The 21,555-nt window shown below is 39.7% G+C and overlaps 1 protein-coding gene and 1 pseudogene across 1 annotated transcript; both read right to left on the bottom strand.

The window, feature by feature from the left end:
* The window catches only part of LOC119089231, a 58,487-nt pseudogene extending 39,964 nt beyond the window's left edge, over positions 1-18,523 (bottom strand).
* LOC114703112 (zinc finger protein 664-like) lies at positions 1,551-18,371 on the bottom strand. Its single transcript, XM_037211552.1, has 4 exons — positions 18,105-18,371; positions 11,902-11,991; positions 4,902-4,996; positions 1,551-3,521 (listed from the first exon to the last, which is right to left on the bottom strand). The coding sequence occupies exons 1-4, from the start codon at positions 18,369-18,371 to the stop codon at positions 2,480-2,482; spliced, it is 1,494 nt and encodes a 497-aa protein (XP_037067447.1). The 3' UTR covers positions 1,551-2,479.
* Positions 18,524-21,555: the final 3,032 nt, after the last annotated feature.

Raw genomic sequence — 21,555 nt, 5'->3', positions numbered from 1 at the left:
CCAAGCTATTCAAACAAAGCTGCTTTTGCTTCTGAGGATGCTAGCTTAGAGGAAGGCCACAGCTGCTTCTGTGCAGTAACACATAAGAGTTCATTTTACCTAGCACTGATTATTATCTCAGGGTTGTGACATCACCATAAAGAATTCCATTTTCTTTTTAAACAAATCTTTTTATTTGTTCACTTCTATTTTATGTGCCTTGGTGCTTTGCCATGGGTGCTGGTTTCCCTGAAATTGGAGTTAGACAGTTGTGAATTGAACCCAGTGGGTGCTGTGAATTGAACCCAGGTCTCTCTCCAGCCATTAGAATTTCAAGCTTTATTTTTGTAATGGACATGGGTGTTTGTCTCCATGTATCTGTGCACAGTGCCTGCAGAGGCCAGAAGAAGGCATCAGATGCCTTGGGAGTGGAATTACAGGAGGTTGCTAGCTACAAGGTTTCTGGGATTGGAACCTGTATTGTTTGTAACACTGTCTTAACTCTTAACTCTCTAGCCACTCTTTTACTTAAAGTTTATTTTCATATTTTAATTAAAATATTGTATCACTTTTTCCCTCCCTTGTCCTCTCTCCATCCCTTCCCAAATTCTTCCCTTCCAATTTCTTTCTTGTTAAGTATGTGTGAATAAGTCTGCAAAAATACATGAAGAAAACTGACTGAATCCATTTGTTAGTTGTGTGTGTGTGGTTTCACAGCTGAGCACATTGCATTAGATATGCTATTGGGAAGTTCATCCCTTCCTAAGGCTAATTCCCCCACCTGCAGAAGTCTACTCTTTAATAAGCAATAGCATTCTGACCCTGAAGTGAGCTAGGCTGCCTTGGACAGAAAACATTATCAAGAACAGAAAATTTTGGGTGGTAAATACCTCAGCTAACACTTTGCTGGTCTCATCACCCTGAAGTTCTGGTGCTGCAGGGAAGACTATGGACACTGGCCAATCACAGTCTCCCTAGGTTCTCTGGGCCTTTCACCATCCGCATTGACCATTCTCACTTTGGATGACTTCGAAATCCTAAAATTCCTGCCTCCACTTTCTAAGTACCATGGTTACAGACTAGTGCCACCATGCCTGGCTTAAGTGGCTTCAACTTCATTTAGTGAGATGTTACTTATTCTGTGAGCCTAGGTTTCACCCTTTGAAAAATGACAGAACTCTGAACTAGTCCTCTGATCAGTTATAACAGACTCAATGATAAAGATAAATAATATTGCTCATATAATATTGCTTAGAAGACAGTGGACTTTAAAGCAGGAGGGCTGCATTTGATGGGAGCCTCCTGTTACTGGAGTTAGGACCAGAGCCTGTGTCATGGCTACCATAACCAACCAGGTTCAGTCACTCATCTTTATTAGGCCAATTAAAAGAACCAAGTTGTCCAGTTGTGACATGTCCACTATAATGCAGGAACTCTAAAAGGAAGTTGGGCAGATCTCTCTGATGTTCTAGGAAAGTCTAGTCTATAGAGTAAGTTTCAGACCAGCCAAATATTCATAGTGAGACTATTCCCTTAAAATAAAAATAAATAAACAATACAAAAGGAAAAAAATATTAAGAAAAATTGAAAACATCTTTATTCAGTGTGACTAATTTGTAACAGTGATGAAGATATAAGGTCACCAATCAATTCCTAGAGTACAAATAGGTTTAGATAGATGGCAAAAGGTATACATAACTAAGTAATCTAACTAAGCCATATAATGAATTTTTTCCATCCCTAAATCCCTCCCCCATTCTCAGCTTTCTCCTGTGCAAGGTATTCATAAGGAGTAAATGTTTCTTCAGCAGAAAAGTTCTTTTTTCCCCAAAAGACTCAATTTTTGCCCAGAATGAGGTTCCTTGGAAATTAGAATTTCATGGGGTCCATTGTATCATTAGTGGTTAGCCAAATAGAGATAAAATGTCTGTTTAAAATATCCATACTCCTACCAGGCAGGAAGGTGACAGGGGTGAGAATGTGGGGACCGAGGAGCTTTAGGGTCCAAGTGTGGTCAATGAAATGGGGGCCTGCAGGGTGCTGTCACTGACAGCTGCATCTAGTTGCCAAAAAAAGAAAAGAGTGGAAGACTTGGAGGGGATAGAGCCACTTCACCCATGAAGTTTTACACCTGGATGAATTATTTCATATAGTTGAAGTGTGAAATCTAAAAGGGTTACCTTATCATTTAAATTCATAGAGCTTTTTCCACGAGTTTAGAGGTTCAAATAAAATAAAGAGGTACATCATCATGCTTGAACAGATTGCTGACACTTGCCAGATTTTTTTCTTCAGAATAATCTTATTTAACTGAATGTAAGTGTGTTGGCTAACGGTCCTACAAAATCCTTTGCTCGGTTTCCATTTGGTATGAATTCTTTCAGGTTCTCAAAGATTACTGTTGTATGCAAAGTCTATAACAGATTGATTACACACTTAAAGTTTTCCTCTTGTATAAAGACTCATGAAGTGCAATGACTTCACCACACTGATGACATTTTTAGGTTTGCTCTCCAGTATGATTTCTTTTCATGACTTCAAAGACTACTGTTAGAAGCAAAGGCTTAACCACATTACTTGCATTCAAAGGGTTTCCTCCAGAATGTGTTCTTTTGTGTATTTGAAGACTTCTGTGATGTGCAAAGGCTTTACAACATTGAGTACATTGGTAGGGTTTCTCACCAGTATGTGTTCTTTGATGTATTCTGAGATAACTCTGTTCTGAAAAGGCTTTATCACATTGATTACATTTATAGGGTTTCTCTCCACTATGTATTTTTTCATGTATTCGGAGACTAGTGTGACGTGCAAAAGCTTTACCACATTGACTACATTTGTAGGGTTTCTCTCCAGTATGTGTTCTTTCATGTATTCGGAGATAACTGTTATATGCAAAGGCTTTACCACATTGAGTGCATTCATAGGGTTTCTCTCCAGTATGAATTCTTTGATGCCTTTGAAGATAATTGTGACGTGCAAAGGCTTCACCACATTCATTACATTTGTAGGATTTTTCTCTAGAATGTGTTCTTTCATGCTTTTGAAGATGACTGTGACTTGCAAAGCCTTCACCACATTCATTACATTTACAGGGTTTCTCTCCAGTATGTGTTCTTTTATGTACACGTAGAATATTGTGTTGTGAAAAGGCTTTACCACATTGATAACATACATAGGGTTTCTCTCCGGTATGTGTTCTTATATGTATTTGGAGACTAGTGGGTTGTGAAAAGGCTTTGTCACATTGATTACATCTGTAGGGTTTCTCTCCAGTATGTGTTCTTTTATGTCTTTGGAGGCTGCTAAGATGTGCAAAGGCTTTACCACATTGCTCACACTCACAGGGTTTCTCTCCAGTGTGTGTTCTTTTATGTATTCGGAGATAACTGTGATTTGCAAAGGCTTTTCCACACTGATTACATTCACTGCGTTTTCTTCGAGTAGAAAATCTTTCAAGTCTTTGAAAATGACTGTGATATGGAAATGCATTGGCACGTTGAGTATATTCATGGGGTTTCTCTCCAGTAAGACTTCTTTCAGGCCTGCGAAGATAATTGGTACATATAAAAACTTTACCACATACATGACACTCATGAATTTTTTTACCCGAATGAATTAACTTTACAATTTGGTCTAATTGTAAAGAGGAGTCAGATCTAAGGTTTTATCACTCTGTTTACACTCATGGTGTTCCCCTTCATTAAGCATTGTTTTCCATCTTTGAAGAGACCAGTGATGGTAAAATCCTTTATTACATGGCTCACATTTTTATGCATTTTATATCATTTTTTTCACATATTTGAAGAGAACTGAAAAAACTCAGAGTTTTGCCACACTGATTGTATCTGTAAATATTCCTACACTATGAATCATACATTTGCAAAATGGACCAAGACAAACCAAAGAATTTCCACATTTCTAATATTCATGGGGATTTTCTGCAGTGTGCGTTTATTGATGTATTCTCAATGGAATTAAAAAACTAATTGTAAACTTGTATCACATTCAATAAGTCTACTAAAAGTAGAGACTACTATACAACTTCCAATTACTTTGGGAAAGAGATTACTTCTTTCCATATCTCTATGCTCACATGGCTTGTATCCAGAGTGACATATAATATACCTAGTAAAAGAATAACAAATAAAGGGTTTCCACATTGCGATCATAGTTTCACTTTCTGTTCCTCACTAACGTAATATAGGGATTAAGGTTTTTCCACAACAACTTTCTTGACTCTCATAAACTTCCCTCTCACTAAACTTAGCATAGTTGCTCCAAGTATAAGAGTAATACCAGCTTTGCTATGAACTATTTAGTTGTTAGAAGATTTTGGACATATACCTTTAGAATTGTGTATACTTTTAGCAATATCTGAATGGTATGAAACTAAACAGATTGGAACTTCTACAGCATAGCTCTCATGGGGCTATGATTCAAATGGTGATATGTGTTAAGGCATTGTTTCTTTGTCTTCCTTCTTACAAGAATATCAGGCAAATACAAATCAGCTCCATGACATTGAGGTACATGATTTTGTGAGAATTTTATAATCATCAATACACTTAAGGCTGTGCTTATTTACACTGTTGCTTTCCCTTAAAACTTCAGGACACATTAAAATTTACTCAGAGGCACATTTGTATCCACTTGCACATTAAAATTACCTTCCATGTCTTCTAGAACTTTGATAAAGTTCTTCAATATTATGGTCTTTCCAATTGTAGCCTAAAATATAGTACAAGAAAATATATGACATATTATTGGAAATTATATAAAATTTAAGCTATTATCTTCAATGAACCCTGCATGATTTATTCAACTCATTCTTCCTCTTTCTCAATCAAAATTATAGAAGAGCATTAATAACCAAGAAATAGTTATCCCCTTATTTTAAAATGTGAAGGGAAATTCAGTCTTACCTATAGTAGTGAGGTTCCTGTAGGTTTCCAGCATCACATCTTTGTAGAGATTCTTCTGGGAAAGATCCAGCAAAGCCCACTCTTCCCAAGTGAAGTCAATATGCACATCATCATAGGTCACTGCATTCTAAAATATCCCATACATGTGTGTAACAGAAAGCATGATAGTAATAGTGTTGTAAATGTATACTTCTTTGACAATATATTCACATATTTCTGGTGCTTCCCAGACTTATTCCATAACAGAAGATTTAATGTAATCACTAAGTCACTTTAGAAGGAAACTGAATAAGAGGTTCACCTCTTGTCATTTCTACACGCCTTGTAAGAAAAATGCTAATTAACAGACTTTAAAAGAGAGAGAAAAGCAAACAGATCAACAGTACTGAGTAAACACCAGAGATATTGTATGAACAATTACTAACTCCAAAAAAAAAAAAAAAAGATGGACAAGCTGGGTGTACTGGCTCATGCCTATAATCCCAGCGCTCAGAAGGCAAAAACGGGTGTATTTCATTGAGTTGGATGCCAGCATAGTCTAGGCAATGAGTCCCAGGACAGTCAGAGATACATATAAGACCCTGTCTCCCCCACAAAAATCAATCAATCAATCAAAGAAAAACATAGAAAGAACTCAAAGTTCCTAAGAGATTTGTGCATTCACTCTAGTTCTGTCTTCATTTTCTGGAAACCTAAAGTGCCCCAGTTTAACTGTAGCATTAATAAAATCTTGTTTAAAAGGGAATGCATGTCTAAACAGTTACAAGTGGACAGATGAAAACATTAGCAATATAAATGTTAATCATAAATAAACAATGTAGAGCAAGAGAGATGGCTCAGCAGTTAAGATTGCTTGCTGATCTTGCAAATGGGTGGGCTCAATTGCCAGTACTTACATGGGGGCTCACAATTATCCATTACTCAAAGTTCAAGAGTTCTGAGGCTGTTTTCTGACTACTGTGAGGACAAGGCACACATGTGGTACATGTTGATTCTTACAGGCAAAATACTCATATTCATTCAAAAATGTCAAAACATATACAACAGATAGGAAGAATGCCACACAACTGCAATCCAATAACTCACACAACTACAATACAACAACTCACAAGACTCAGGCAGTATTAATGTCATGAATACATGCTATGCTGGGAAATAGAATGAACCTCTACCAATTTTCAAAATTCAAGATGTGGCTAAAGATCAGCACAACACTGTATGTTTGACATGTACAAAAACCTACATTCCAGGCTACCAGCCAATAGTATAAGAACAAAATGAGCAAGGCATGCTGGCCCACCTTTAATCCTAGCACTTGGGAACTAGAGTCAGGTAGATCCCTAAATTAGAGGCCAGCCTGGTCTACATACCTCTTTTCTGGACATCCAAGGCTACATAGATAAACCTTCTCTTCAAAAGCAACAACAAAAAATAAAAAAATAAAAACAGCAGGCCAGCAAAATAGTTTAGCACTGAGTAGCAATTGCTTATAATGCACCCTTTGTGCTTTAAGAATACAGTCTATAATAGTAGAGAAAATGTAACAGCATGAAAAGGAAGATAGTTTATTAGTTTCAATCACAACAAAGTACACACAAAGAACAGGAAATAGGTTGAGGCTATAAACATGCAAACCCCAATCAGGAGTTTCATCCAAAAAGCCTCCTCCCAATAAAGGTTCCATAAGCATAAAGGTTCTAAGGTTTCTGTCTTGCTTGGTCACTGTCTCATGATCAGCAAGTTCTCTTACCAAGCCTAGGCCCACTTGCTTAAGGATACTGTAACAAAGAAAGCCAACAAGAAGAGACAAGTATTCAAATGCAACATCCTATGTAGTAGGTTTTTCAGTCAATCAACTACACTCTAACCTAGGTCACTATAAGATCATGCTCATCCCATGATGAAAATCCATTTACTCTAATGACAAAGAGCCTCATAGTCTGCAACAGTCCCTATGCCGTTCAAATGTGCAGTTTCTTCTGAGACTCAAGGAAATTTCTTGACTGTGACATCTTGTAAAATCAGAAAACAAGTTACTTCTTTCCTACATACAATGGCACAGAATATTCATTCCCCTTCCAAAAGAGAGGAATGAAGACACAGTGTGGGAATATTGGACCAAGGCAAGACTGAAACCCAGCAGGGCAAGCACCAAATCCTGTATCGTTGTGTCAGACACATGGGGCTTCCGTTTCAAATGGCTTAGAGAGCGCTAGCCCTACAACTTCTCATGCACAGCTCTCTTAGGTAACTTTCACTCCCTATATTCAGCTCTCAACAGGTGTCTCAAACTTAACATCTTGTAGTCTCAAAATGCAACCCAGGCTTCATCTTCACAGAATTATGCAATGAACTCTCAGTCTCCTACTGAGGCTCTGACTCTACCACACATATGCCTACAACAGTGCTGAACTGAAACCACAGACTAAGATCCATAACCTGAAATTATGATTCTTTCTTGTTTCCAGAACTGGTACAACATGGGTGATCCCCCTGAAAACTGGCTTCTCACTTGTGATGGATATTACCGCACTTGGACCAGAGTTGCAGCAGGTTCTGTATGAAGTTGCTTCCTGAGACTAAGAATCACTTTGCCTACTCCTGCCATTAACTGAAGGCGTAGCAGGATGAAATGCTACCCTTAGAGCACCTACTCAGGCTTCCACTGTGGAGCACAAGCCTCCTTTTTAATGGTAACAATCTCCTTGAAAATTCTTGCCTCTGTTTCAGCACTTGACTGCCATCTTAAGCTAGAATCATTTTTCTCTAAAACCCACAGATTTTTCATTTATTTCTATCCCACTTGTTGCTTTTTTTCACTGTAGTACTGAATGATTCATCAATAATTACATTCCAACAGATTCAATTTCCATCTAAGAAATTAGTCCATTATTTTTTTAGTTCTGCCACTCAATTTCTCAGTGCATGAGCAGAAAGAAGAAAGATTTGGGGCCAACTTATCACACAGTGACCTCTAGCTTAATTATTCATTGTCTATTTCCAACTGAAATCCAATGACCTTGACCTCCTCTGTCTGCCATTACTCTCAACATTCTCATCTTCCTGGTCCTACAAGAACAGCCAATTATGCTATATGCACAGCTTCCTATGGCTTTTGCCATTTAAAGTCCTGATATCTTCCACATTCCTCCAAAGCAAATCCCCAGGTTCTGCCCAGCAACAAAATCTCTTTTGTTGTACCATATTTTGCTTCTCTGCTTCTGTGATTAAACCCTCTAACCAAAAGCACCTCAGGTAATGAGCAGGTTTATTTGCCTGATTCTGCCAGATCACAGTCCATCATTTTGGGAGCTTAGGATAGAAACTCAAGCTAGAAAATGAAGACAAAATCATGCTTGGTCACTGTCTCATGATCAGTTAGTTCTCTTATTGAGCCCAGGCCCACTTGCTTAGGGATATTGTCACCCTCCTTCATCAATCATCAATCTCTCACAGACATTGCAACCAGTCATTTTTTTTTTTTTTTTTTTTTTTTTTTTTTTTTTTTTTTTTTGGTTTTTTGAGACAGGGTTTCTCTGTGTAGCTTTGTGCCTTTCCTGGAACTCGCTTTGTAGATCAGGCTGGCCCCAAACTCATGCAACCAGTCATTCTTATAGGGGCACATGCTCAATTGAGGCTCACTCAGAAAACTAACTGTAGGTTCTGAGATGCTGACAACTGAACCTAAATAGAACACACCTTAAAACCAACTATATGAAGATGACAGCAGTCCTTAGAGAGTAATGAATAAATCCCTTAAAGAAATCGAGAAAAACCAAAACAATTGGAGGAAATCAACAAATCCCTCAAAGAAATCCAGGAAAACTCAAACAATTAGAGAAAATCAATAAATCTCTTAAATAAAGCCAAAAAGAAACACACAATTGAAAGGAAACAAATTTAAAACAAAAAACACCTGAAAATGGAAATAGGAGCAATAAAGAAAACAAACTGGTGGAATCATGGAAACGAAAACTTTAATACTACAAAGAACTGTAGAGGCCAGCTTCACCAACTGAATACAGAGATGAAAGAGAGAATCTCAGGTACTGAAGATATAGCAGAATAAATGGGTATATCAGTCAAAGAAAACATTAAATCTAAAAAATTCCTGACATAAAATATCCAGGAATTCTGGCAAACTATGAAAAGATCAAGCAAGGAGAAGAATACCAGCTTAAAGGTCCAGAAAATATTTTCAACAAAATCATAGATGAAAATTTTCCTAACCCAAAGGAGGTGCCTATCAAGCTGGTACAAGAAGCATACAAAAGACCAAATATTGGAATAGAAAAGAAAGTCTCCTTGCCACATAATAATGAAAACACTAAACATACAAAACAAAGAAAGAATATTAAAGGCTGCAAAGGAAAAATACCAAGTAACATACAAAGGCAGACCTATGAGAATTGCACCTGACTTCTCAATGGAGACTCTGAAAGTCAGAAGGGCTTTGGACACATGTGCTGCAGACTAAGAAACCACAGATCCCAGTCCAGATTACTATACCCAGAAAATTTACATTCACGGTAAATGGAGATAATAAGATATTCCATGGTAAAGTCAAATATATACAATATCGATCTACAAATGCAACACTGTAGAAGGTGCTAGAAGGAAAATTCCAAACCAAAGAGATTAACTCCACATATGTATACATAATAAATAAATAAATCTTTAAAAAAAAGAAAAATAAAACAAAGGAAATAAATATGTCACATCAGCAAAAGCAAAAGGGAAGCACACAAACTCAAACACATACACACACCACCAACAACAACAATAACAGGAATTAACAGTCATTGTTTATTGATATCACTCAGTATCAATGGCCTCAATCCCCCAATAAAAGACACAGATTAACAGAATGGATGAAAAAGAAGGTTCATCTTTCTACTGCACCTAGGAAACACATTTCAACATCAAAGATAGACATACCACAAGGTTAAGGGCGGGGAAAAGATATTCCAAGAAAATAGACCTAGAAAGCAAGCAGGTGTAGCTATTTTAATATCAAACAAAATAGAACTCAAACAAAAATTGATCAAAAGATATGGGGAAGAACACTACATATTCATCAAAGGGAAAATCCAATAAGATAACATTTAGATTTTTTAACATCTATGCCACAAGCACAAGGTTAACAACTTTGTAAAAGAAATACTTCTACAGCTTAAATCACACACTGAGCCTCACACACTGATAGTGAGAGACTTCAATACCCCACTCTCAACAATGGACAGACCTTCCAGACAAAAAAATCAGACTTAGTAGGATATCATTTATGTGAAGATAATAATGTATTCTGTGTCACTAAACTCTACACTGGAGTCCTCTTTCTATGGCGTTATACATTATTTCACATCAGTTTCAGATCCACACTTACTGTAGTCTGCTAAATGAATGATTATGTAGAATACTGTCTTTTACCATTTTATTACTGTAAACAACACCATTAGCATGATGTATTATAAGAAAGATGTTGGGTATGTTCAATTTGCAGCATAAATTCAATATAATTCAAAAAAAAAGTTCCCAAAATATTCTAACAGGAAAGCTGATTCCAAACCTACACACCATGTGGAAAAACTCAAGAGTTCTCAATAGAATTGTGAAGGATTAGTACACACAATGACATAGTGTGACCTCTGTACTTACCACAAAGCTACAACAATAAAGAATGTGTACAATATTTGTGAAAAAATAAGAGGATGGAGAGAAAAAGCCAAAAACAAAAGCACAAAAAGATAGTCAAGCTTTTATCAAAAGACAAAGGAAACTCAGCCAGGGAAAATGTGAACTTGACCAATGTTACCTATGATGGTAGGTGCATGGAAATTAAATAAAAACAGGCTTCACAAAAATAACTCAAAGTGGCCCCTAAACTCTTATATTTCTGACCCACCAGCTACTGATCTGTCATCCAAACAGAGAGGACTCCATGCTCTGGAACTCTGTATGAAAAAGGAGGTCTTCACAAGGGTAGGCTATCGCTCTGTAGCCCCTACCTGATGATGGCCCTATGGTTTCAGGGAAAGCCAGCCAGGCAGATGACCATACACAAAGCAATGTTGAAGAATAATTTAAAGTCTGCTTCCTGCCACATAAACTATGGTACAAGGGGTGGACTCTGCCCTATCCACCTGCCTAACCCATGCACACCTGAAAAACCACTGCAGCTCAGAAACTCCTTTTATTTCCCCAATTTCCCCAATCAAGTATTGGTGAAGTGTGATCCCCATCACCTCCTTTCTACCACTTTCTAAACTATATGTAAAGTTTATCACGCTAATGAATATGGAGTGCAATATTCAAAACTTCTAGAAAACAGACCTTCAGTTTTCCAATCTCTCTTCCTACTGCAAACCCAAAGCAATGCCTGTGTGTGCACAATGGACAGTTACATTACAAACACCAGTTTCTCAAGGCTGCACAGCCACGCCTCCCCAAGGAATCCGCACTCACAGAGGCTCAGAAGCCAAGGGCTACTGCTGTGGGACGTTCTGTATGCTGTGAATGTGTTGCTCTGATTGATTGATAAATAAAAAAGCTGATTGGCCAGTAGCCAAGCAGGAAGTATAGGCAGGATAAGCAGACAAGGAGAATTCTGGGAAGAGGAAGGCTGAGTCAGGAGATGCCAGCCCACTGTTCAGGGAGCAGCATGTAATGGCACACAGGTAAAGCCATAGAACATGTGGCAACATATAGATTAACAGAAATGGGCTGAATTTAAGTGTAAGAGCTAGTCAGTAGTAAGCCTGAGCTATTGGCCAAGCAGTTTTAATATTAATAAGCTTCTGTGTGTTTACTTGGGTCTGAGCAGCTGCAGACCAGGCAGGACACAGAAAAACTTCCAGCTACAAATGGCACCAAAACATGGGACCTAAAATCTGAGAAAGCTTTTTTAAAAAGGATTCTAAAACGGCGCTAAAAACAGCTTCCTAGATGTGTCTCTCAGGCAAGCCGTGAGCTACAGTATGACTGGTTTGCAGTGGCTTACGGGCTCGAGTGCAGCATGGCAGATTCCTGCCACTGTACACAGTGGTGTCTGCAAGCCACACAGTGCACCGTGTGATGGATTCAGCTTTTGCTAGTACAAAAGAAAAAAGAGGGGCTGGAGAGATGGCTCAGTGGTTAAGATCAGAAGTAAAGAGCACTGACTGCCCTTCCAGGGGTCCTGAGTTCCCCTGAGTTCCCAGCAACCACATGGTGGCTCACAGCCATCTGTAAGGAGATCTGGCGCCCTCTTCTGGCATACAGGTATACATGAGGGTAAAACACTGTATACATAATAAATAATTTTTTTTAAAAAAGAAGAGAAAAAAGAAGAAGTTTTTGGGCTACACGCTGCTGGGTGGAGGCATAGACCCACTGCCTCCCAGAGTCCAGCAGTGAGCATGGTTCCCCCAAAGCTGGCAGTAACTGTAGTTCCACAGTTCCTCCATGTTGGAAAGCTGAGGTGGACAGAGCCAGCAGCCAAAGCTGCCATTTCAATTCTAGTAATACTTCAGTTTAAAGCAATCGATTAACAATACAGATTCAGATTAAATAAACCCTAAACAGTTTACACTATGTGTAAACATGTATGTAGGCTTGAAAGAGAAAGAAAAAAAAGAATTTAGACAGTTATATTAAAGAAATAGAAAGTTTTAAAAAATAAATTTGTCAAAGAAAAAGTAAAAGTAATATAAAAAATAAGCCACGTAAAGATGGAAATCACACAGAGAGTCTGGATTATATTTTCTTTGGGATTTTTAACTGCAAAAAGACATTTTATTGTAAAGGCTTCTCAGTTAAACCAATATGTATATTTTAAAGGTATCTTGACTTCAAAATTTGGATCTAAGGATATGTTGCTTTGGAAAGGAGGCTCTGCTTTTGTTTCCATAGGAAACAAGAGGCTATGGATTTGTTCCAAGTTAAGATACATCAGGTTTGACCAGCCAAGACCCCCTGAAAGGTCTCCAATGACACCATGGCCCAGATCATCCAACATCCAAAATCAACTTCAAGGCAACTGGCTCAGAGAATACAGCCTCACAGACTACTCCAGTCAGGACTTGACCATCTAAAATTTTCTTTGTGTCCCCATAAGAATACAGTGTAGGAAGCAGCCTAGAAAACTAGGCCCAATTCCCAAAAAAAATGAACTATGGATGTTTGTCTTTGTTTAGATTGTTGGTTACAAATTGTTATTGGTCATAGTCAATATCGTTCTAAAAGAAGAAAGGGAGATATGATATGGAAATATAGGATATTATAGATATTATAGGATAAAAAAGTAGATTATTGAACCTACTTTTAAAGAGTAACAACTTATGTTTTACATTGATATAAATTTTAGTTTATTGATACAAATTTAAAGTTAATTTTGTTATACTGTGTGTATATTTCTACACTTGTTTAAGGTATTATGTTTGTGCAGCTCATTTAAATTGTAATGGATAATTAAGAAATACAGATTTTAATAATTTAGTCTTCTATGATAGTCAAACTTATAGTCATGTTAAGTTTTCTAGGTATACATAGATATAATTCAATTAGTTAGGTAATCTTCAAACATTTCAAAGACCTACAGAATATGGCATTTAAAATGTTTTAAAAACTTAGACTTTCCTGAACAATGAGACACGCCTGCTCCTGGCAGCACCAATTTATTTCAGAGAGAAAGATGGGCATCAAAGACACTCTATATGGAGTTTATCTTCTTCTTGGCAAAAATAGCCATTTGGGCAAGAAACTGTTCTTGCCTGGACTGCTTGACAAAATGTTGTGTCGACTGGACATGCAGGACCCATAAAAAGGTGACCATTGAATTTTGCAAAGTGAGATGGTCCTTCAGGTTCCTGCTTCGCAGAAGAAACTGCCAGACATTCTACAGGACTCAGAAAGAAGCAACTGAGAGACTCTAGACCTGTTGGCTGAAGAATGGATGCCCCAACATTACAGAAGAACTTTGGGTAACTGTCCAGGTAGCCAGGTGTCTCTGTCATTCTAGATTTTTGGAAGTTGCTTATAATGCTCTTCCTGTTTACTTAGGTAATATTATATCCTTCTGAGGTCTTTGATGTATTGAAGACTAGATAGTTGTAATTATAATTTTCCTTAGTTATGATAAAAGATAAACATGAAACTTTAGACTCATATAGATAGAATATTATCTTTAATTTTGTCAAATACAAATACACTAGATATTATAACTGTAATTCTTGCTTGATAACTGTTTTGTTATATGTAATTTTACTATGCTAAAGTCAAACCCTTCCTTTTTAATTAGACAGAAAAGGGGAGGTGCTGTGGGATGTCCTATATGCTGTGAATGTATTGCTCTGATTGGTTGATAAATAAGCTGATTGGCCAGTAGCCAGGCAGGAAGTATAGGTGGAATAAAGTGACAAGAATTCTGAAAAGAGGAAGGCTGAGTCAAGAGACACCAGTCCACCATCCAGGGAGCAGAATGTAATGACACACAGGTAAAGCCACAGAACGTGGTGATATATAGATTAACAGAAATGGGCTGAGTTTAAGTGTAAGAGCTAGTCAGTAGTACTCCTGAGCTAATGGCTGAGTAGTTTTAATTAATATTAGCCTATGTGTGTTTATTTGGGTCCAAGCAGCTGCAGGACTGGTGGGTGAGAGATTTGCCCTGACCACAAGCCAGGTGGGACCAGGAAAACTTTTAGCTACAGGGTACTGTGCAGGTCACCACATGTAGCCAACAGAATCAGTCTGTCTCATGGTCCACCCCAGTTCCAGCAGCTGGGACTCTAATAACAGAGCCAACCTGCTCTTCCTAGTCTGGGGACAGTGGTCACCATATTCACCATAGCATGGCTGTGGTCTTCTTTACAGCTCCCTATAGGAGAACCAGAGAAGAATCCTGGAAAGAACATACAAGCTTCCTCCCACTGGTGCTCCTGACTGCTAAGCCTTCTCAGAGTTCCTCATTAGTTAGGGCCAACCATCCGGGCCTCAGGACAGCAGCAGCTCCCCTACTGGGTGAGCAGAAATCAAATGACTCAGACATGATTAGCCTTCCCAACTCTGCCCTTACACCCCAGCAGACAGGCCCTACTCTAGGAAATTTGTAGTTTAGTAGAATTCCATTCTCCCAGAGTACTTCCTGATCCTTTTCCAAGGCACAGGGTCCTTTGTGTACACATTCCATTACACACTCTAAGTCCAGTGCAGCCAACCCATTGCTTCAAAGCTGGGAAGTCCTAGTCAAACACAGCTCACATTCAAACAGTTGCTGTTGTTTAAGCAAAAAGAGGCCATTAATTAGAAAATAATGTGGAGTCTATGGGAGGGCTTGGAGGCAGGAAAGGAATGGTGGAAATAATGTAATTATAATCCCCAAAAATTATTTTAAAAAGTTGAAACAGGCTTTATGGCAATATGATCCAGAGACTAGGGATTTGTATTAGAGGACACCAAGTATTGCAGGCAAGGCAACTCATGCCTTCTCTTAGGCTGTACATCTTAAACCTGGAAAATACAGTCATTTTAGGCAAGGCCACACCATTTTACCCAGTTGCATTTTGGTTGAACTGGTGTAACTAACTACAGTAACTTGACTTCACAGTAAGTTCAGTTCTTTATCCACATTCTTGATTTTCTGGTCTGTGAACCCAAGAAATGGCCAGTCAGGACATTTATTGATCGTGTTACACTGGTTACCTAACTACTCATTGCTAATGTCAACTACTGTCACAGCAGGAAAGCTTTCACCTTTCTTCTCACTCATCCCTCTCTGTGCTGTGACTGCACCTGCTTTACACTTGGTCAGTGAACTCAGTTCTTACTCAGGTCCCTCTTCACTTGTAAGTTCCCAATAAAAGCCACAGAGGTTGGAGGACACTCATTCACTGGTCTAATTTTCCTTCTCAATGACCAGTCAAGGCCCAGCCTTGAAGCAGTTGCAAGACTGTCTTCCCAGCACTAGGCAGCAGAGACAGGATTAGGTATTCAAAGCAATTGTCAATTACATAGTATGAGGCAAGCCTGAGGAGACATTGATAAAAACCAGTGGTCCTCAACCTTCCTAACCTGTTATCCCTTTAATACAGTTGTATTATGGTGACCCCTCCATTATAAAATTATTTACACTGCTACTTTATAACTATAATTTTGCTACTGCTATGAACTGTAATATTAATATCTGTGTTTTCCAATGGTCTTAGGCGACTCTTGTAACTGGGTCATTTGATCCCCCAAAAGGATACCTCTACCACCCCAGATCAAGAACCACTGCTCTACTCACTACCTATGATGGGAAACCTCACATAGCCTTAGACAAGGGGAGGGGCTTGGACCTGCCTCAACTGAATGTACCAGGCTCTGCTGACTCCCCATGGGAGGCCTTACCTTCTTGTAGGAAGGAATGAGGGTGTGGCTTGGGGGGGGGGAGACTGGAGGAGGGAGGAGGGAGGAGGAAAGAGGGGAATCTGTGATTGGTATATAAAATAAATTATAAAAATTCTTAACAATAAAAAGAAAAAAATAACCAGTGTTCTAAACTGATATATATAGATATAAATAAATAAATAGCACTTAAGATAAAAATGGAATGAAATTCTTAGTGACTGGGAAACACTGGAAAATTAAAAAAAAACAGAGATTAGAACAGTATTGCATTTAAAGAAAGTGAAACTAGAAAAACTTATACCAATAAAATTGGCTTTTTAAAATGATAAAAGTAATTGGATGAAAACTTAGTTAGACTAACTTTGAAACTGAGTAGGCACTTCCCTGGTAGAGAGAATGCCATTAATAAGAGACTATATGACTTTGTCCATGTAAAATGTTAGCTGCTGAGTGCTGTAAGCTGACACAGATTTACAGTCAAAGGTCTGTGTCTCAAACCTCTGAGCTGACTTAACTATGTCAACCAGGATTGCACATATCTGCACAGGAGAGTACCCTAACTAAAAAGTGGATATACAGTAGCTCAAGGTGTCCTCCCTAAATTGTACACCCATCAATTCTGTCTTCATTCACATGGAAGGAATTAATACATGTTGGGAAATTACACAGAAAGTTACTCCCAGTGCCCCATCAGGCCCTTCTTTATAATGGAGACCCCTGCAGCTCACTGCCTTAAACTTCAGTCTGTGATCTGGCTGTTGTCTAGTCTGTTTGCCCCTGCAGCATACACAGTACACTGTTCCTCCTCTTCTGGTCTGAAGGGAGAAGCCATGCTCCAACATACAAATCTTTTTCTTGTTAGTGTGATGGACAGTCCACTATGTGACTCAAATTGGTGCTACAGAACTGTAATCCGAGAATTTAGGGTGGTTAGTCAGGACAATAGCAAGGGCAATGCCCTGTTGGGCTACACTTCAATCAGCATAGGAGACCTTGACGCAAGACCACTTTTCAAAAAGGCTGGAGATGCAGCTGTTCTAGAATTAATATAATGGCACACCAGGACTAAATGCTGAATGTTGGTATGACCCTCTAATGATGCCCAGAGCAGCACCCAAGAGGCCTGCTCTTTGGTTGGGGGGGTGGGGGGAGGGGGGCTTTTGGCTGGTTGTAAATCAGAGTTGTCTCTTTGGTTATGGTGAATATAGCTTAATGGCTGCTTGATCCTGGTGAATATTTACATCTTATCATACTAATCTAATAGGCATGGTTTGCATTCTACTTATCTTTGGGGTATTTGGGAGGCAGCCCTCCCTTAGCTAAATTCTACTTTGTGTGACTTAATGTCTCCTAAGAATTAGTAAATCTGCTGGGCAGTGGTGGCGCACGCCTTTAATCCCAGCACTCGGAAGGCAAAGGCAGGCGGATCTCTGTGAGTTCGAGGCCAGCCTGGGCTACCAAGTGAGTCCCAGGAAAGGCGCAAAGCTACACAGAGAAACCCTGTCTCGAAAAATAAAAAAAAAAAAAAAAAAAAAAAAAAAAAAAAAAGAATTAGTAAATCTTTTCTTTGGGGGGGAGGGGAGATCTTTATACCATCAATTCTATTACCATCAAATCTACTCTTCTACATCACAGTTTAGCAGCGGAGTGCTACTCTACACAGGAGATACCATTAACAAGCTCCACAAAATTAACTCCAGATGGATCCTACCTCTAAACGTTCAATGTTAAACGTGCAGAACTTCTGGGTGTCACTAGAGAGACCAGGACTCTCCAAGTTTGGCAAATCTGCCCTTCACGGTGACATTATAAGCACTTCAGGTGCCAGCATCTGACAGCGACATCAACCACAAGGGTATGTCTAAGCGCAGTCCCACTCCCAATGCTCTGTCCAGACGCAGCCCTCAGAGTGAAGTTATACACAGGCTGCCGCCCCAGCCCAGGGAATTGCAAGGACCACACAGGACACACAGGACCAGGAAGGAACACGCCGAACTTTGCCCACTGACTCCTGCCCAGCCCCGGAAAGGACCCACCACACCGGTTCGTGCGGCTCAGCCGACCGCTCCTTCCAGTCTGGGCACAGCTGCCCCTCCTCACCATGGCCGGCCACTCCTCCCCGTCTAGGGACAGCAGCCCCCTTACTCACCGTGCGGAAGCTGCAGAACTCACTGGCACGCTCCCCCATAGTTTCCCGAGACGCTCCCTAAGGCACGGCACACCAGCAAACTTCCTACTTCCTCAATGGAAGCGCCGAGCCAGACGCCTGGTGACCGGAAGAACCCGCCCATCTGACTGGCAGGTCCGCTGAAGGCCCTGATTGGCTAGTGAGGCCTGAGTGACAGGAAGCTGAGTGACAGGACCCGGTGAGCTGAAGGGGCACAGCACAGTGGGTCCCAGCCCTGGCTTCCACCACAAGCACAGACCTACCCCAGATTGGCTGGAGATTTGCACCAAACTCAACAGGTCCCGGTAATATAAGTCAATGGGTTTGGTTTTGAATGGAAGTATACAAATTCAGGAAGAGGCTAATCAAAAAATGTTGCACAGAGGAAAACAGGTTATCTCAAGAACATTATAAACAAAGTCTACAGCGGTGTTGGGACTGATAACCACAACCCCAGGTGCAGAAAGAGTTGGCTTCTCGGGATCAGAAGCAACCGCTTCCCAAAGCCCTGGCCCCAGATCTTTACCCGCTCTCCCAAGCATATTCTTGGTTTTAGAGGAGATCTGTCTTTTTCTCTACACATGAGGGCCTTAGAGAAACTTCCCAAGGCCTAGGCAGGGTGCCAAACTCAGAGAGGCCTAGTTTCTTCTAGAAGTTCTGCACTTCGCTTTTTTTTTTTTTTTTCTCTTTTTTTTTTTTTGGTTTTTTTCGAGACAGGGTTTCTCTTTGTAGCTTTGCTCCTTTCCTGGAGCTCACTTGGTAGCCCAGGCTGGCCTTGAACTCACAGAGATCCGCCTGGCTCTGCCTCCCGAGTGCTGGGATTAAAGGCGTGCGCCACCACCGCCTGGCCTGCACTTCACATTTGACATTTACTTTAAGATCCTTTGGAGGAGTTGGGGATTTAGCTCAGTGGTAGAGTGCTTGCCTAGCAAGCCCAAGGCCCTGGGTTCGATCCTCAGCTCCGGAAGGGTGAGAGTGGGGGAATCCATTTGGAGTTAATTTTGAGGAGGATATACATGGCATCTCACGTACTGGGTAGCTCTCCACTGCTAGTAAGCTAGTAAGCCTGTGATGTAGAAGAGTCGATATGTAAAGGATTTACAAATTGTAGTAGTTTGAATGTATTTGGCCCCCATAAACTCATAGTGAGTGGCATGATTAGGGCATGTGATCTTGTTGGAGAAGGCTGGATGACACATGACTTTAATGTAGACCTTGAGGCTGAAGGGCACACCTTCTGTTGGAAGTGTGTCACTGTGGGGGTGGCTCCCAGTGTGTCCGTTGATTTCCTGTGCCATGCAGGATGTAGCGGTCTCAGCTCCAGCACCACCTCTGCCTGCATGCCACCGTGCTCCCCGCCATGATGGACTGAACCTCTGAACTCTAGGTGAGCCACCACAGTTAAATGTTTCCTTTATAAGACTTGCCATGGTCATGGTGTCTCTTCCCAGCAATAAAAACCCAAACTAAGACAACAATGCTTAGGAGATAGTAAGTCACACAAAGTAGAATGTAGCTGAGAGAGTGCTGCCTTTAAAACACCCCAAGGATATTTAGTATGTTAGCCAGGATTGTTAGGAATTCGGATGTTAAGAAGTGAATGGTAAACTTTTATGTGTATTGTTATGGTTCATGTAGGAGAGCTTGTCTCAGAACATTTCTTCTAAAAGCCTGGAGGTAGAGCTGTTCTAGAATTAATATGCTTTCCCAGGGAGAATTGACTTGAGATAGTTATAAGATTAATAAATAAGAATCTCTTTAATAACAGTGTGCATACAGCTCTGGTTAATCCTAAAAGAGGAGCCCGTCTAGAATAGATTTTTCATTCCACATATGCTGTCATCCTTAAGTCTCTTTTAAGCCCCAGGATATACATTGAACAATTTAAATGGCGACAGGAGACTACAAGTCTAGCCACTTAGGTAGTTGAAATCTATCTTTTAGATCATATATTATGATCTACATTTAAAAGCCGTATCAATACTTTTAAAATGTGTGTTGTTGCCATAATTCTCACGCACACAATGAGCAAGAAACACAAATACAGAACACATCAAGGAAAAGTCACCTACCAGCACTGTGGATGCTGTTCTTAGATGAAGAATCTTGCCGAGCTGTTTTAACCTCAGAATAAAGCTAGCTGCCTTTGCCTCTGAGCATGCTGGCTCCGAGGAGGCCAGAGTTGCTTCCGTGCAGGAACAGAAGGAGTTCCTTTGAACTATTCCTGCCTGTTGTCTGTCTCAGGGCTGTGACATCACTGTAGAGAATTTCATTTTTTAAGCTTTATTTGTGTTTGTGTTTGTGTTTGTATAAAGTTGTTTGCCTGCAAGTGTCTATGTGTAGTACCTGTTGAGGCCAGAAGAGGGCAACAGATCCCTTCGGACTGGAGTTACAGGCCATGGTTAGTTAGCCAGGAGGTGGGTTCTGAGAATGGAACCTCTATTCTCTGTAACCATATCCAGTGCTTTTAACTGCTAAGCTGTCTCTCTAACTGCTTTCTTATTTAAAATTTATTTTCATACACTTTAATTAAAATATATTACATGAATTTCCCCCTTCCTTGTCCTATCTAAATCCCTTCCCAAATTCTTCCCTTCCAATTTCCTCCTTGTTAAATATGTGTGAATAAGTATGCACAAATATCTAAATAAGACTGGTTGAGTCCATTTCTGTTACTTGTGTGTATATGGTTTCAGGGCTGAACATTTTGCATTGGATAATCAATTAGGGAGCTCATCCTTGCCTGAGAATAATTCTCCCACCTGCAGGAGAATTCCACTTTTTTTTTTCACTTTTTTAAATTTATTTTTCTATTATCAGCTTGATACAGTACAAATTCCCATCCCAATTGTCAAACGTTTCATTGAGGCTTGCCCAGTAGTTGGGCAAAATCAAAAGAGAATTCCACATTTTTAATGAGTAGCAGGAGTCTGAAACCGAAGTGACCTAGGCTGCCACGGACAGGAAACATTATCAAGAATAGAAAACCTAGAGTGTAAATACAGAGCTAACACTTGCTGGTGTTGTTATATTTTTAAAATGGCATATGGAGGTCATGGTGGGTAGGAGCCATAAAGAAAGACACACCATGCAGACAGTGTTCATGTGGAGAGTTTTATT

Source organism: Peromyscus leucopus, chromosome 17 (genome assembly GCF_004664715.2).
Source record: "Peromyscus leucopus breed LL Stock chromosome 17, UCI_PerLeu_2.1, whole genome shotgun sequence".
Lineage (NCBI taxonomy): Eukaryota > Metazoa > Chordata > Mammalia > Rodentia > Cricetidae > Peromyscus > Peromyscus leucopus.
This window is presented reverse-complemented; position numbering and strand designations above follow the sequence as displayed.